Here is a 16803-nt window from a genome sequence, read left to right on the forward strand (position 1 = left end):
TAAGTACATTTTGGGGAGGTTGTTGTCATGATGAGCTTGTTATGAGGGGTCCCTCATGATTTCTGGGTTGGGGAGGGGGGTCCCCAGATGTCAGTAAAGTTACAATTTATGGAACTTTTTAAAAGGGGTGGGTGGGGGGTGGACCCCCAGCGATGACCCCCAGCGATTTAGGTGACAGGTCACTGCTGCGATGCAGTTTGACGAACATGGCCGAGACTCGGCCACCTGCGATGAGCTCCTGTTTCAGCTCCCGCCCGGCCCCGGGACATGTTCACTCAACACCCTGTGGGGTCCAGGGGGTCCCCGTCCCCCTGTCCCCCTGCTATCTGCAGCCCCCGGGGGGCTCACTTTCATACCAAGGACCAGGGGGGCTCCTCAAGCCCCCAAGCTCCTGCAGCGGTGAATGAAGATGTTTTAAAGGAGTAGTTCACCCCCAAAATGACTTTTTTTCTATTGATTATTCACGCCATGGAGACTAGAGTTCAATAATATTTTTAGTTTTTTGTCGCATTCCTAAGACAAAAATGTTATAACAATAAATTTACCCCCATTCGTTCCGGATGGGGACCCGTTTCGAAAAGGGTCCCCATCCGGAATCAATGGGGGTAAATTTACTCTAATCAAATGTTTGTCTTAGGAATGTGACAAAAACCCAAAAATATTATTGAACTCTAGTCTCCATGGCATGAATAATCAATAGGAAAAAAAAAAAACATTTTGGGGGTGAACTACTCCTTTAACGTAACCCATTAAGCAGTGGTTCTCAACCAGTGGTCCGGGGACCACCAGTAGTGGCAGATATTCATGCTCGCAATGCAAGGCGTTCTGCAACCTGCCTCTAATATTTGGCCAATGTTTTATTTGTATACTGTCTTGAACCCTACACAGTATACTTACATTGTCACTTTAGAAATGTGCAGATACCCACTATATCTTTATGTTGGTTTGTTTACTGTTGAGTGAGAAAACAATGTTGCACATTAAAGTTAATCGAGAGGGGTTCCCACACAGGTGGTCCCTAGCTAAATGATGGAGAGTTATAGTAACCAAATGGACCCTTAGACTCTTTTGAGAGCGTAACATGAAACCAAATTTGATTTCATGTTACGTTCTGAAAAGAGTTACATTAATGCATTACATAATTACAAGAACTCGACACAATTAGAGCATGTAGAAGAATTGTACAGTTTTGATCAACGTTGGCCTGTTATCTCTCCTAATGGCACCACGTCAATACAGCACGGAATTTGTGGACAGAAATCCTAAATATGCAACGACGACAGTATATTCTAAGTTTTGGGTCTGAGAGGCTAAATAAATGCCATCAATTTAATGGTGGACCGTCCGTGGCTCAGATGGCAAATAAATAACAGAGTTTGATCTGAAAAAGGTTGAAAACCACTGAATTAAGACCTGAGACTGATTCTACAAAATGTCTTCTAGCTCAGTGGTTCTCTAACCTTTCAGGCCGCGACCCCCAAAAGAATCACATTTGAACTGGTGTTGGAGGGGGTCTCCATCTCTGGGGGGCCAGCCATGCGAGCAGCCCACCCAGGACGTCGACAGACCTCTCCGGTATCCAAATTAGTGTGTGGGGGAGTTTTTGTTTGTCGTGTCCTACACTGATCCGTCTGTCCGCCTGTCTGTTTGTCCGTCTGTCTTTCTGTCCGTCCCCCCTGGCCCCCTCCCCACCTCCTTCGGGGACCACCACCAGGTTTCACCTTCCAAACGCCCTTTAGCTATTAACGAGTGCTGCGCTGCGAGCTTGTATTATCTGCTGTTTTCGAAAGTCTTGCATTTATTTAGCAAATCTTTGAATATATCTTTTGAAAGGAGTAATTCACCCCCAAAACAACTCAAGGACTCTTCGACATTCACTCAGGGGGAGCCCAGGATTGAACTAGGAGCCCTTCGTGCTCTAATGACGGTTTCTCTACCCCTCGAGCTCTGCCTCCCACTATGTGTAGCCCCCATAGTTGGTACAGCCATGAACCAGCCCCACAGCAGCCCAGCCAATCAGGCTCAGCCCTATTGGCACAACTTCAATCCCCACTTCCGCGCATCACTACACATGCATTTAGGACAGATTGTTATCGTGTTCCCTAATAAAGTGAATTTATTTTTAGTTTGTCTTTTTATTTCGAAAAGTAAAGTGAAAACGACCGCAAATTATTATCGCAAATGTGATACATGCCAAAAATGTTTCAACATGCATTGATATTTGCCTCGCTTTGATTCCTTTCCTGTTTTCTTCTTTTCCATTCATGTTTGCCAGTGAAGGACAACGTGACATTTAAATGTGACATTTAAAGCATTTAGGCCTGAACACATTATGACGCAATATTTTATGCTTTAAATATAAAAAAATAGCAGATATACAAGCTCACAGCGCGGCACCGAGTGCCGCGCTGCGAGCTTGTAGATCTGCTATTTTTGAAAAATCGTGAAAAATAGAATTTTGACCCGATACTATAATTGTCTTTTGATTCCTTCTAAGATTTTTTGAAAAACCCTATGTTTCTATGTCAGCAATCTGGCCAGCCATCGTCAAAGAAAAGGTCCTTTTCACTTCAACTGGAGCTCAGTTAGTCTGTTCTTGAGAGACTACTATGTCAGTGATGCTCAAACCTTTTCATGTGAAGGACCCCCAAAATGATATTTATTTGGCCACGGACCCCCATCTCAAAATATCAAGTTCCAGGGACCCCCCAGAAGCAAAATTTGAGTTACAAACGTTCGCTTTGAAAATACATTATAGTCAAAGATGTGCACACATTTTCACAACTTTTTCAAAAATAGCAGATCTACAAGCTCACAGCGCGGCACTCGGTGCCGCGCTGTGAGCTTGTATATCTGCTATTTTTCACTGTTTAAAGCAGTCAATAATTCTAGACCCTAAATGGGTTAAAGCATCATGGCAGGACACCCGCCGGTCCGGGAGCCGGTTGGATTCCCCCCCGTCTTCTTCTGGCTGCGTGATGAAGTGTCCTCCAGCAAGGCACTGAACCCATAATATACAGCAGGGGTTTTCAAAGTGGGTGACAGTAGGCCTGTGCAAAAAAAATCGATTCACTATATTATCGTGATGTTAATGCTGGCGATTCAATTAATCGATTTTCAAAGTTCAGAATCGATTTTCCCGATTTTATTTATTTATTAAAAAAACATTTTTTTTTATTTTTTTTTTATTTTTTTTTAAGGCGAAATTAACCTGAAGGTGAATTTGGTGAAATAACCACTTTCAGTCAGAGTAAGTACAGGTCCTAAAGGAACAGTTTTAGGTCATGAGGATGTCATGTTATGGCTAAAGCTAGCACAGTGCTGTAGGCCTGCAGCACAGCGATCTTTTTTAATGTTTTTATGACTGTTGTGTTCTGTGTTTTCTGGCATCTTGACCAGGAACATGTTGTTGTAATGTTGTACCACTGGCACTTTGGCTGAAATAAATGTCAGAAAGATTGACTGACTTTATTTGGCTGCATTGATTTGAAGTATATGATTCAACTTTTAATGTTTTATATTGTTTAGAATTGTTTTAAAATGTTTCAATATAAAAAAGCTGTAATTTTTTGGGAAAAATCGCAATGATCGTGATTCGAATCACAGATCGCAGGAAAACGCAATAATCGTGATATAATCGAATCGTCACCCTATGATTCGAAATCGAATCGGGAAAAAGTGAATCGTCACAGGCCTAGGTGACAGGGCACCCTGGAGTGCCGTGACGGCAGTCCAGGGGTGCCACGAGATCATTTGATAATATTTGGAATTTATTTGGACACTTGAAAAAATATTTAGTATAATTTTAAACTTGAAGTAATTTTCAGTTGTAACCAAAATGGCTATTATCTCAACGTTTTCCTCGCAACATAATCACTAAAATATCGTCACTGTCGGGCAGAAACCTTGTATCTCAAAGTTTCAAATGTGTACATCTTTTGGTAAAGCAAAGCCCTGCTTCATCATACAAGACCGTCGCACAAAACTAGTGAAAACAGCCGATCTACAAGGCACACAACGCCTCGCGATGCGAGGCGTTGTGTGCTTGTAGATCTTTTTTTCACTAGTTTAGTACATTTTTAGATGATAAATAGAAATCGAAAGGTTTTGGACATACAAGGTTTCCATCCGACAACGACGATATGCTATAAATATATAAAGGTGCTGGTGGGAGTGAATATTATAATGTAGGGGTGCCTCGGATTAAACAAATATTCATGGGGTGCCCTGGGACAAAAAGTTTGGGAAACCCTGATATAGAGGGTATGTGCATGCATAAAGTAAATGGCAAATCGAGTGGCAAATCGGCTGGCAAAGTGAGTTTAACGTAATTTCTATCCTATCCTATCACACAAAGATTTTGCGCAGCCCCCCTTTAGTAACTCTGAGGACCCCCGGTTGGAGAGCCCTGGTTTAGACTGATGCTAATAGGTTCTTGGTTCACCATGCCTAGTTTACTGAGGCACTACACTACACTGTCTCTCTGCATTTGAAGTATGCGTTTATACCTTGCTTACCGAAAGTCATTTCAGATAAAGAGCGTCTGCTAAATGCCATATTGATCAGGAGCAGAATAGAGGGCATGCAGTGCATGTGACATCATGACAGCCCTTACATCCAGGGGCGTCACAAGGGGTAGGAAAGTGGGACTGAGTTACTGGGGCCCAAGGTGGAGGGGCCCTTATAACTTTATCTATTGAAAAATAGGTGCGAGCTATTTTTTAAGCGAATATTTCTCTGTGGTCCGTGGCCAAATACATATCATCTTGGGGGTCCTTGACATAGGTTTCTTGCACACATTTTCACGTTTTTTCAAAAATAGCAGATATACAAGCTCGCAGCGCGGCTGTGAGCTTGTATATCTGCTATTTTTCAATAGTTAACATTCATGGGGGGCCTGCAGTGAATTCTTGTACCCAGGGCCCAGAATTTGGTGTGACGCCCCTGCTTACATCCAAGCAGAAAATGTCCTATCTGATTGCATTAATAGGGGGTGATAGAACAACAGTCTATTGAAGCACAAAAAGGCCTGATCAAAATGTCAAACGCGGGAAGCCTCCGGCCTGGGATGAAGGTCAAGTGGAAGAAGAGGAGGAACCGACGTTTGAATTCTCCTTCCTTCCTTCCAGCATGCGTGCAGCTGACATCAAACAACTCACATCTCTGAGAGGAATAATGTTGGAGACATTGGCCTTTCCTAGTTGTTCATATCATTGCGACCGCCAGGGCGCAGTTAGTATGGAAACGTCCAACTCATGTCCGTCACTGAATGAGTCACGTAGTAATGCTCACTCACATGGCTCTGTGCCGCATCTCTGGTTGGCCGTGGCGCTCATACACAACATTTCATGGTAAACAACTGGATTCAGTGCTGCTCTTTTCCCCCTCTACACCAACTCTCCGAAAAGAGCCGATCTACAAGCTTTGCGAGGCGCTGTGAGCTTGTATAGATCTGCTATTTCTTTGGCTAAAATGTTCCCAACCACACAATTTGGCGATGTTTGAGATTTGGCTGACCTAAGGACCCCCTAGGCCTAGGGGACCCCCTGTTGAAGAAGCCCTGCTGCTCTACGGTATACAGCAGCCCCTCCTGAACGGTTTCATTGCCATGGTTTGTTGACAGTGCTTTACACGGCTGTGTTTTCGGTACTCGGCTGCTGCTCCAGGTCTGCCATTTTGGCTGAGAGCTTAATTATTGTTCAGGACCTGCTGTTGCCCCTCGGAATCCGCAGGCTTATCAGGAGCACACCGCTATTCATGTATTAGTTTTTTTTTATTGTTGTCCCCGATAGTTGCCTAGAGCAGGGGTCTTCAACGTTTTCAGGCCTAGGACCCCTTAGTTGAGAGAGAGATGAAGCAGGGACCCCAACAACCTGTTCATAGATTCCATATAGTTTCATTGTTTGACAGTACAATCATCAGTGTGTTTTGGATTCATGTTAATTTGTGTTTTCAGATATTAACCACTTGAACCGTCAATACTTAATAAACTTGACGTTTTACTCTGTACTTAGGCTGCTCTTTTTCCCCTTCTCACCAAAGCTCTTTGCTAAAAATAGCCGATCTACAAGCTCAAAACGCCTCGCAGCGTGAGGCGTTTTGAGCTTGTAGATCGGCTATTTTTGGCAAAAGTTCTCAGAATATGCAGGAGATGTCATCGCCTGTGATTTATGCTGACAATGCAATCATTAACCCATTTAGGCCTGAACACATTATTATGCAATATTTTATGCTTTAAATATAAAAAAATAGCAGATATACAAGCTCGTAGAGCTTGTAGATCTGCTATTTTTGAAAAATCTTGAAAATTTGTGCAAATCTTTGAATATTTTGACCCGATTCTCTAAGTGTCTTCTAAATCCTTCTAAGGGTTTTTTTTTTCTTTTTTTTTTTTTTTTTAAACTATATTTTTGTCAGTGGTTCTCAAAATGTTTCATGCCAAGGACCCCCAAAACTACATGTATTGGCCACGGACCCCCATCTCAAAATATTGTATCAGGGACCCCCTAGAAGCAAATATTTGAGTTACAAATGTTCACTTTCAAAAAGATATATTCAAAGACTTGCCAAAGCGTGATTTATGTACGGAGATTCGCCGCTAACGTGGGCGGGGACGATCTGCGAGCGCCGACGACAAGTCATGTGTGAGCCAATAAGACGTCACATCCCCACGCGTGACAACGGCGCGTGAACGGCGTGATGTACGGTCTCTCCGGGGTCGGCATAATATTATCAATCATTCATAATCAATTCTCCGTAGGTGCTGGAAGCTGTGGGCTTTAATCCAGTGACTGCATGCATGCCTGGAGATTGGGGAGAGAGATTACAGCCAGTAGGCCTACTCCTCGATCAATGACTAGGCCTATACTGTAATAGCGAACAATAACAAAGCTTGACATGTTTGGCTGATCCGTTGGCTGATGAATCAGTCACCATGATGATGAGGGCTGATGGAATCAATCTAATTGTCAAGCCAGCCAGCCAGCCAGCGTACCACGCTCTAATAACACTGACACTGTTAGAGGAGTATAGGCTATGTGACGTTTCAAGCAGCAAAAATGATCCAAGTACATTTACTCAAGTAGGCTGTTGTACTTGAAAGGAAGACATCACCCATTTACAAGCTATCATCTCCAGTATTGACTTGATTATGCCTAGTTCAGTTTGGTAAGCCAACCTCCTAAAATAGCCGACCTCCAAATATCCGAACTCCGAAACAGCCGACCTCCAAGCTCACAATGCGCGTTGTGAGCTCGGAGGTCTGCTATTTTTGATATTTTCACCAAAAGACCCCTTTGGAAATGACGCTGACATTTTGTGACGAGAGAGAAGCTGGGAGAAAGGAGGCCATCCGTCCTGACAGCTTTGCCCCAGCCAGCACTGCCAGGCCCAGAGGAGCTTCGCTGCTCTCATTACTGTGCAAATGCAGGTCCATCATAGGCCATGAGCAGGGACGTGCTGGCCATTGGGAAAAGCGGGACAACTCCCGAACGGCCGATTCATTCCCGGCCTGTCCAGGCCGGCCAAGGCGGCCATTAGGAAAAAAAATCTAAATAAAATGTCGGCCTTCGTTCCATTTTGGGGGCTGGGCGGCCAACAAAGTAAATCGTCACTGTCGGGCAAAAACCTCGTATCTCTTTCGCAAGGCAAAGCCCTTCTTCACCATACAAGGCCGTTGCACAAAAGTAGTGAAAACAGCAGATCTACAAGCACACAACGCCTCGCGGTGCGAGGCGTTGTGTGCTTGTAGATCGGCTGTTTTCACTAGTTTAAATCATTTTTAAAATGATAAATACAAAACAAATGGTTTTGGACATACAAGGTTTCCACCTGACAACGACGAAATATAACTCATGTACAGTAATTGGCCCACTGGCTTGTCACTTAATTGTCATGATCGCTATAGAGAGATCTCTCTCTATGGCGTGCAATAGGGGCCTCTCCAAAAAAAAATCCTGGGCTGAATCAGGGGGGGAAAGTCCTGTTCTGGCGAAGCCCGAACTGGCGAAGTGGGGATTTGTCTCCTACCGTAGCGATCTGGCGAATCGATTGTCCACGACACTGCAAGCGGCGCGAAGGCCAGCGGACCTTGGTCCTGCTCTTCGCCCCCGAGCGCCGCAGGCGCGAGTGGCCGCGAAGAGCGGGCCAGGGCCGCGCGGCCGGCGGAGCGCCGCGCGAGTTACGAAGCCGTGGTGAATGCAATCGTTATATTTATGCCCAGGCCGTAAGGCCTGGGCAAGCGCACGATAAACGCCCTGTCCAGAAGACGTTCGCCAGATCGCTACGGTATCGGACATTTCCCCACTTCGCCAGTTCGGGCTTCCCCTAAAAGGTACGTGCCCATCAGGGGCCCAGCACATCCCTGGCCATGAGCCATTTTTTTTTTTTCAATAGGCCTACTACTCCACAACATCTCTGATCCAAATATTGTATTTTACTCCACTACAACTATATGAAAACATAGAAGCTACTAGTTACTTTGCAGATGTAAATTATTATATTATAAAACATTGTGCCTTTAGCCCCGTTTTATAGACCATTTGAAAATAGCCAATCTACAAGCTCACAACGCGTCGCGCTGCGCTGTGACACGTTGTGAGCTTATTTTGATGCCATCACTTTCGTAGCCGACTTTTACCCAAGTGCATTTTGAATTCCGGACTTTAACTTGTAACAAAGTAGCCTATTTCAATAATGCAGTATTGATACTTTTGCCTATAAAGTAAAAAATCGGAGTATGTTTTCCTCCACTGAGAACGGAGAGACAGAGACAGAGACTAGAAAGCGCTCTATGAGTATGATCACGTCAGCTGCAGCCCATCATAATCAAGCCTAATTTATCTCCGTCCCGCGATGATGTTGCGTGCAGAGAATAGCAGACCTCCAAGCTCAGAGTCACACCAGGCACATCCGCGACGCGATGTGAGTGTGTAGGATACTGTATGACTGAAGCTTGTACAGCCAGCTGTTCTCAGCGCCGCCGTCTATATAATGCTGCGTTCGTACTTTATATTAGGTTATAGCCTATATCATTTGGAAAATACCCAGGGCTAGCAGCATTTTGGAAGGCACAGCCTCCCCTAGCCTTCATTACGCGCCGCCTATGAGGTCCGTACCTTAACACTAGACACTGCATGTGTAGACACTAAAGAGAAAGACACTGGAGCAGCTCGGACAATTTTTATTTAGGTGCTAGTGCATAAAGATTATGACTGACGTTTCGATGCTATAAACTTTTTTATTTATTTTGGGTCTTGAGCTAAAATGTTTGGGAACCACTGTCCTTCGAGAAGACTTGTGTTATGCCAACAGATGATACACGCTTGTTATTTATGATTAAATGCTGTCCGTGGTTGATATGATGACGCAGGCTCGATGTAGACCGACAATTAAGAGTTCATCTGGAGTATAATTTCCCTTGAACACATGTTGGCTCACACAGCTCTGGATCCTAGACTTTATTTATCATATCCAGTAGTAGTAAGCCTTGCCGAGCCATGAGGGCCATTGGGCAGGAGCCTATCTCCTGTTTCTGTAGTGTGAGGCATCTTGATCCCCTGGTCTAGTATGTCACAAGCTGGGTTCAAACCTCAAGCTATTTCTTCTATTCTAGTCGCTTCTATCGCTTCACTTTGGTCGCGCAGGTCCGCGTTGGTAAAAAATCATGTCCCGTTGGAATCAAGGCGAAACACCCGGAAAAAAAGGGAGCAGTTATTTTGTGAGTACAGATGGAACCAAATGAACTCGCAAGGTTCCTTTTGTACACTCTCAAATTTACAGACACTAAAGCTAAAGACACCTTCTCTCTCTCTCTATCTCTCTCTCCCTCCCTACCTCTCTCTCCTTCTCTCTCTCTCCCTCTCCCTCACGCTCTCTCCGGGGGATGACAGTAAATATACTGTATTTCAGATACAGTATATTTGGAGGAAATAGGAGGGACCTTGGAGCGCCCATAAATCCAGAGTAAAGATGGCCTTTACCGTCCCAGGGCCGGGGCTATTCCTCATCCACATGGACCAGGGCCGGGGCTATTCCTCATCCACATGGACCAGGGCCGGGGCTACTCCTCATCCACATGGACCAGGGCCGGGGCTACTCCTCATCCACATGGACCAGGGCCGGGGCTATTCCTCATCCACATGGACCAGGGCCGGGGCTATTCCTCATCCACATGGACCAGGGCCGGGGCTACTCCTCATCCACATGGACCAGGGCCGGGGCTATTCCTCATCCACATGGACCAGGGCCGGGGCTATTCCTCATCCACATGGACCAGCGTCGGGAGAGGCGGCCAGTATATACAGCCACCACAGTGCATCCATCCTTCTCACGTGGCATCACAAGTGTTTAGAGGGTAAACTCTCCATCAGGCAGTCCCTACTATACGCCCTCTCCCGCGGGCAAATGAACATCAGCAGAGCATTAATAAGCAGCGTAAAGGGTAGATAACGCTGGCAGGCCGGCTGGTGAGATATGGTGTACATCAGTGTTTCCCAGCCTTTGTTCTGAGGGCCCACTTTTCATAGCCAAAAGATCCCAGGACACACCTAGGCCGGTGTGTGTGGCTATTTTCAAAATGTTTACCTCTTCCTTATATTATTTTACAATTTGGTCAATGTCGTTTTTTGATTACTTTTCATGCAGTAACGGTCTTTTTTCTTCTCTTTCTTGGGGTAGGGGGAGAATAAATGTGTCCCAATCTCACTGAGAGCCAGTCATCTCGGAAAGTACAGCTTTAGACAGGGACTGAAAATACTTTTTTTTTTCTCACTAAAATGTGATAAAGCCACTAAAGCATTTCATAAATTTCAGGCTACATTTCACTTAAACGCCAGAGCTTAACTCTGCATGTAAATAAGACTTTTTTAAATTAATGTGAGAGATCGTCAGGTCATTTGCAGGTTAGAAATTTATTTAGAACTTGAATATCTCAAAAGTAGTATTTCAGCATGGCATAATTCTATAAGCCATATCTTCAAAACTGTTGGGTCAATCTCCACAACCAATATATCATTTTGTAGCTATGATCCCCAGCTTTCAAATGAAATGAACAAATGAAAATGAATAAAAATCCAATGACTGGCTCCCAGCCAAATTGGGACACAAATACCAAACTGGCGGCAGTGTGCAAACGTGACTAGGGATGGGTATCGTTCACCTTTGAATCGATGCGATACCTTTTGTCGATACCTGGGAATCGATACGATACCCTTTTCGATACCATTTTCGATTTTTATTTTACTTTTTATTTAAGTTTAACAGAGGTGATGATGATGATCACACAGTGTGGCGGAGCGGAGAGTATAGACGTTGGATAATAATCATAATAAAAAACATTATAGGCTATTGTCGGCTATTTTCCACAGTAACGAGTGTAGCCTACTAAAGCAGTCATTAAACTCCCAAGTAGCCCAACTGTTACAGATGCGACCGGCCAGGGGTGCGTTCCAGAGTATCGAAACGAGATATCGTTTGTTTTTACGTGAACCGATACCCGATAGTATCGACATCATGCAATCGATACCATTAAAAGTATTGCAGACGATACCCATCCCTAAACATGACTGACATAAAGTGAGGTTGATTTCTTTTTTACGTGCTCCGAAATTCGCTCCTATATTCGTCCGGGAAAAATACGCAGCAGTGTGCAACCAGCTTTAGATAGATAGATAGATACGGTACCTTTATTATCCCAAGGGGGGAAATCAGTCGCCCAGAATTACAGTACTGTACTGTACTGTAATTCCCCTGTGGCATGCATTCATGGTCGCACCGCCGCCCATAATAAATGATCACTACACACACCAAAGATCACCGCTGAGTCTCCAGAAAAGCATGCTGATGAGAAGAGCGAGACAGATCAGAAAATGATTAATAATAATACATGAAAAAGATTAAAAATACAATTGCACCCGTTTCAAGAGGAAACAATTTTTACTTTAATAATAAAAATCTTTTCCTCCCTTCTTTCTCTTTTTTTACTTACAAAGTTTGGATTGGTTTACAAAAGACAGAACATTAGACACGGTAAAGAGGTGGATTTTAGGTTTACAGTAAAACACTCATACGGACACGAAAACCACCACTAATAAATACAGTATACGGTATGTACAACATTTACATTATACAGGACAGGCTGTAGTGGTTCATAGACCTTTTGGATTCAAGGACCCCCTCCCAAATTGATATAAACACAGCACAAAAAGAAATGAAACTTGACTTCGATCCATTATATCTCCTCTTTAATAATACCAATTTGTATTCTGTTTTATATAATTTTTATTGTTGATTCGTCACCTTTACAACAAGGTATTGCTTGTAAGCATGGGGCACTCGAGGCATGAGCTACACAGCCAAACGTGTGGGTAGCGCCAATCAACATTTTGCCAAAATGGCTTGCAATACTGTTCTGCTGGCATTTACTCTCGTTTTGGGCTTCCCTGACACTGAGCTTAAAATTAACAAAGTGTAAAAATGGCCAATATGTGTTGTTTTTTCTTTACCATATTACTGTGGGAGAGCGCAATCATTCAATGCTCCAAGCAACAAAGGTAAAGACCAAAAGAACAGTATTGCAGCCATTTTGACCATTTTTGGAGGGGTGCTACCTACACGTTTGGCTGTGATCCTTACAAGCGGTACCTCGTTGTAAAGGTGACAAATCAATGATAACAGTGATATCAAACAAAATACAATTTGGCATAATTAAAGAGAAGACATAATGGAACGAATTCTAGCAAATTTTGGGTCGGCGCTACCCACACATTTGGCTGTGGTGCTCATTCCACGAATGCCCGATGCTTACAAACTGTACCTCGTTGTAAAGGTGACGAATCGAAGATAAAAATTACATAAAACACAATACAGTATTATTAAAAGGGAGATATAATGGACCGAAGTCAAGTTTCCTTTCTTTTTGTGCTGAGTTTACATATATTTTCCCATTTGAAATCAGGTTTGGGAACCACCAGGCATGCAGAATCGTTAAATATAACACTTTAATATTCCGAATAAATCCGGGATTGTGGGTTTATTGAATCAATGTTATTAGGTAGTAATTATATGAAATAGTCTTGCCTGTATGTGACAGACCATGCTAGATCACGTGCAGAGGGTACACATGCTACTTCATTAACTGGACCACAAGGGGATTTGCATAACAACCTTATTGCTCGATATGAATTACCGGTACGTATTATGGCATTTGTCCTAAACTTAAGGCCCATTCCCACTGGACCTGATAACAGATAAAAAAAAATCTCTTTCTCCATTCAAGTGGAAGGTAAGATAGATAAAAAAAAATATCTGTCACAGATTTAAAAAAAAAATGTATCTGTATCTTACCATCCACTTGAATGGAGAAAGATTCTTTATTTTTTATTTTTTATCTGTTATCTGTTCCAGTGGGAATGGGCCTTCAGTCTGATCAAGTTAAAAGGTGCTTGTGTAAGTGGTATTTTCTTAAATGTATTTTTAGCAAAAGGTTTGTTGTTAATAAGTTAAATCCCTGTATTCTGATAGTAATTCTTCAATTCTGTTTTTTTTGCTTCATCGCACCTCAACATTTCACTTGTTTATCCTGTATCATGACAGTGTTTTTCAACTTCCCTTATTTATTCGGCATCTGAGCCACGGACCCGATAAGACTTTGTCCACAATTCCATGCTGTACTGAGTAGGGCTTTCACCAACTAGTCGACTGACATAACCACTAGTCGACCTTGTTGGCGCTAGTCGAAAAGTCTGTCTGCACGCAGCAATGATCGTTGTGTATACTACTAGGGCACTACAGAATAGTTGTATAAAAATATAACATGGTAGCGCGAACGCAGCAGCAAGTGAGGGCAGCCCCAGCTCACAACAGACCGCCCGACGTTCGTTTGATTTGATTAGTAGTATTTTAAGGACGGGGGAGTGTTTGTGTACACGCACACGTGGCCTTTGTCATGGCAACCTAGCTGCTGCGAAATGCCGTGCCACAGAGCGTCTTTATTATTACATAACAGGTTATCGACTAGTCGACTACCAGTGGGTCAAACTAGTTGACTTGTAAAAATAACTAGTTGTGAAAGCCCTATAAGAGAGATGATGGGCAAACGTTGATTGAAATAACAATTCTTCTACATTCTCGAATTGTGTTTTGTCCTATTGTAACTCTTAACTCATGAGAGCATATAACATGAAACTTATGGGTCCATTTGGTTTCATTTTACACCCTCAAGAGAAGGGTTTCGGTTACCAACTCTCCATCATTTAATTGGAGACTACCTGAAACCCCCTCAAGGACCACTGAGACATGGAGCCCCCCTGTTCGTGAACAAAGTACAACAGTATTGATTACTATCAGAATATAGAGTTGTTTAACACTTAATTGAACAAATAAAACGTAACTTACAGAAGTGGTTCTCAACCTTTTCAGCCCACACACAATTCTCTTTTTAAGTATTAAAAATGTATAAAAAGCCCTTCCACTGTCCCTTTCCTAACATCATAAAATAAAACATATGTGGGGACTCAGGTTGAGAACCACTGACTTACAGCACCTTTAACAGAGCAACGGGCGCTTTCTTTTTTTCTGAAAGAGGAACTTGTCTTGTTGGTATCTCCGAGGTCCAGAGATGATGTGGGAGTCTTTGAGGTGCGTTGGGACGTCGGGACGGTCCGTCCCACTCTGGCCCCTCAGTGGGACTTGGGGGTCCGTCCCACTCTGGCCCCTCAGTGGGACGTCGGGGTCCGTCCAACTCTGGCCCCTCAGTGCCTCTGGATGAGCGGTTGTGGGTGGTGACGTTTGCCCTGCACTCTGCTTCCTGGAATCAGAGTTCCCACACATTTTTACCAGTGAATTTCCAGGCCTATATAAGTCATTCAGCCCAATAATGAGTCTCTTACTCCTATGAGTAATGCCCAAAGACAGGCAGTGTAGCAAAAGTAAAGCATAGAATGGTATAAACAGGGTTTCCACACATTTCTACCAATTAATTTCCAAAACCTTTCCAAAATATTTAACCCAATTTCCAGGACTATATAACAATAATTCAGCTCAATAACGAGTCACTTACTTGTTAGTGTATGCCAGACAGGTAGTGTATGCCAGTGGTTCTCAAACTTTTCAGGCCGTGACCCCCGAAATAATCATATTTTAACTGGGGACCCGGCACCCTGACGAGCACTAAGAGTTGAGGAATTTTGTATAACACGGTTTTATTGTGAAAATAGCAGATCTACATGCTCACAACGCAAGCATGTAGATCGGCTATTTTCACACTTTCTCCCTATAATATTTGACAATTTGGCCAATGTTTAATTTCAGAGGTATACATTTTTTCCAGGACCTTCCAGGACCCTTGATCAATTTCAAAACTTTTCCAGGAATTTCATGACCGTGGGAACCCTGCATACTGTACCAACAACACGCGCTCTGTGAAAAAAGAAGCAATGATTTGACTGCCACAAACTTCACGTGCAAATGCATGGAACCAAATGGACAGTTATGACGGCCGTGCGTGTTTGCATCAAGTGACAGCTGCGAGCACGCGAAAGGTCAGCGCGTTGTACATGGGATTAAGGTGCAGGTTCTGTTTTAACACTCGGGTGACTGAAAAAAAATCACTTCCACTCTGACTGCATTTATCAGTCAAATTGACAGGTAAATTCTCTCGCTTTTGGGCCAGGAGAGCAACACCTCCTCCCCTGCTGCCAGCGGGGGTTCTATTGTCTTACAAATGTGAATTAGCATTTCAACTGACCTCTCAAATGGGGAGCGCAAAAGGTGTGAAATTCTCTCCTTGCTTCTGGGAGGGGGAGGAATGGGTGAGACCTGTCTTTATGACTGATAACTAACAGTCAGAGTGGTATAATATGTATCATGACATATACATATATAGACATATGTATATTATTTCATACTTAGGAAAAGTTTCAGAAGGGGAAGAAAAACGAGAACATATGTCTTGAGTATTTAGGAAAAGTCATGGAAGGGGACATTTCTGAGACCTTCACGGGGAGAGTTATTGCACTTTGTGACCTGTTAGTCACCCGTGTGTTAAAAAAGAGCTGGAGAGACAAGGAGGCTCCTGTTTCTTCAGTGGTTCTCATAGTTTCTTACTGTGCTTGATGTGGGTGTGTTGGGAGCCAGGCGTTTGAAAGGTCCGACTGGTGGCGGGACCCTCCCCCTCTGTCCCGATCACCTGCACCTCCAGCCTGTACAGACTGCCCAGTCTCAGCCCCGAGACCACCAGGACCCTACGCTCCTGGAGGGGAGGAGAGGAGAGGAGAGGAGAGGAGAGGAGAGGAGAGGAGAGGAGAGGAGAGGAGAGGAGAGGAGAGGAGATTTTGTATCTATTTAGCAATTTCTGCCTCTAGTATTTCACAATTTGGCCACTGTTTAATTAGTCAATAGTCATAATAGATTTATTTAAAGCTATACCATGTAACTTTTCCAATAAAACTAATCTTAAAATTGTCCTAACTATTAAATCGCTAAAGTTTTAGAACACCCACTCCGTTAATTTCAGCCCTGAAAGCCTTTTCTTCATATGTTTTTACTGAGCCAGTGAGCTGTGACAGGGGCTGCATTTCGCGGCTAAATTACGTCATCTGTATACGTTGTCTCCAGATCATACACTACCGGCCAATCACAGCACGGATCATACACTACCGGCCAATCACAGCGCGTCTTGCCGTCTCTTCAGGAAGTAGAGCTTGCTTCAACAGCAGTGTTTACGCTGGTCTAGGAGTCTAGCCTGTTACTCCCCAATGCCTGGTCGCATAGGAACGTGAGACCACTCTACGGATGCGTATCGGC

The 16803-nt window shown here is 43.6% G+C and overlaps 1 protein-coding gene across 1 annotated transcript in view; it reads right to left on the reverse strand.

The window, feature by feature from the left end:
• Positions 1-16803, reverse strand: part of LOC308279929 (anosmin-1-like) — a gene marked incomplete at both ends in the record, with an annotated part of 70008 nt that overhangs the window by 13074 nt on the left and 40131 nt on the right. Inside the window, 2 exons of the mRNA XM_080720150.1 lie at positions 14588-14759; positions 16105-16249. Coding sequence (XP_080576276.1) covers positions 14588-14759; positions 16105-16249 — 317 coding nt within the window. The remainder of the gene's footprint in view (positions 1-14587; positions 14760-16104; positions 16250-16803) is intronic.

Source organism: Nannobrachium achirus, assembly GCF_963921795.1.
Source record: "Nannobrachium achirus genome assembly, chromosome: 24".
Lineage (NCBI taxonomy): Eukaryota > Metazoa > Chordata > Actinopteri > Myctophiformes > Myctophidae > Nannobrachium > Nannobrachium achirus.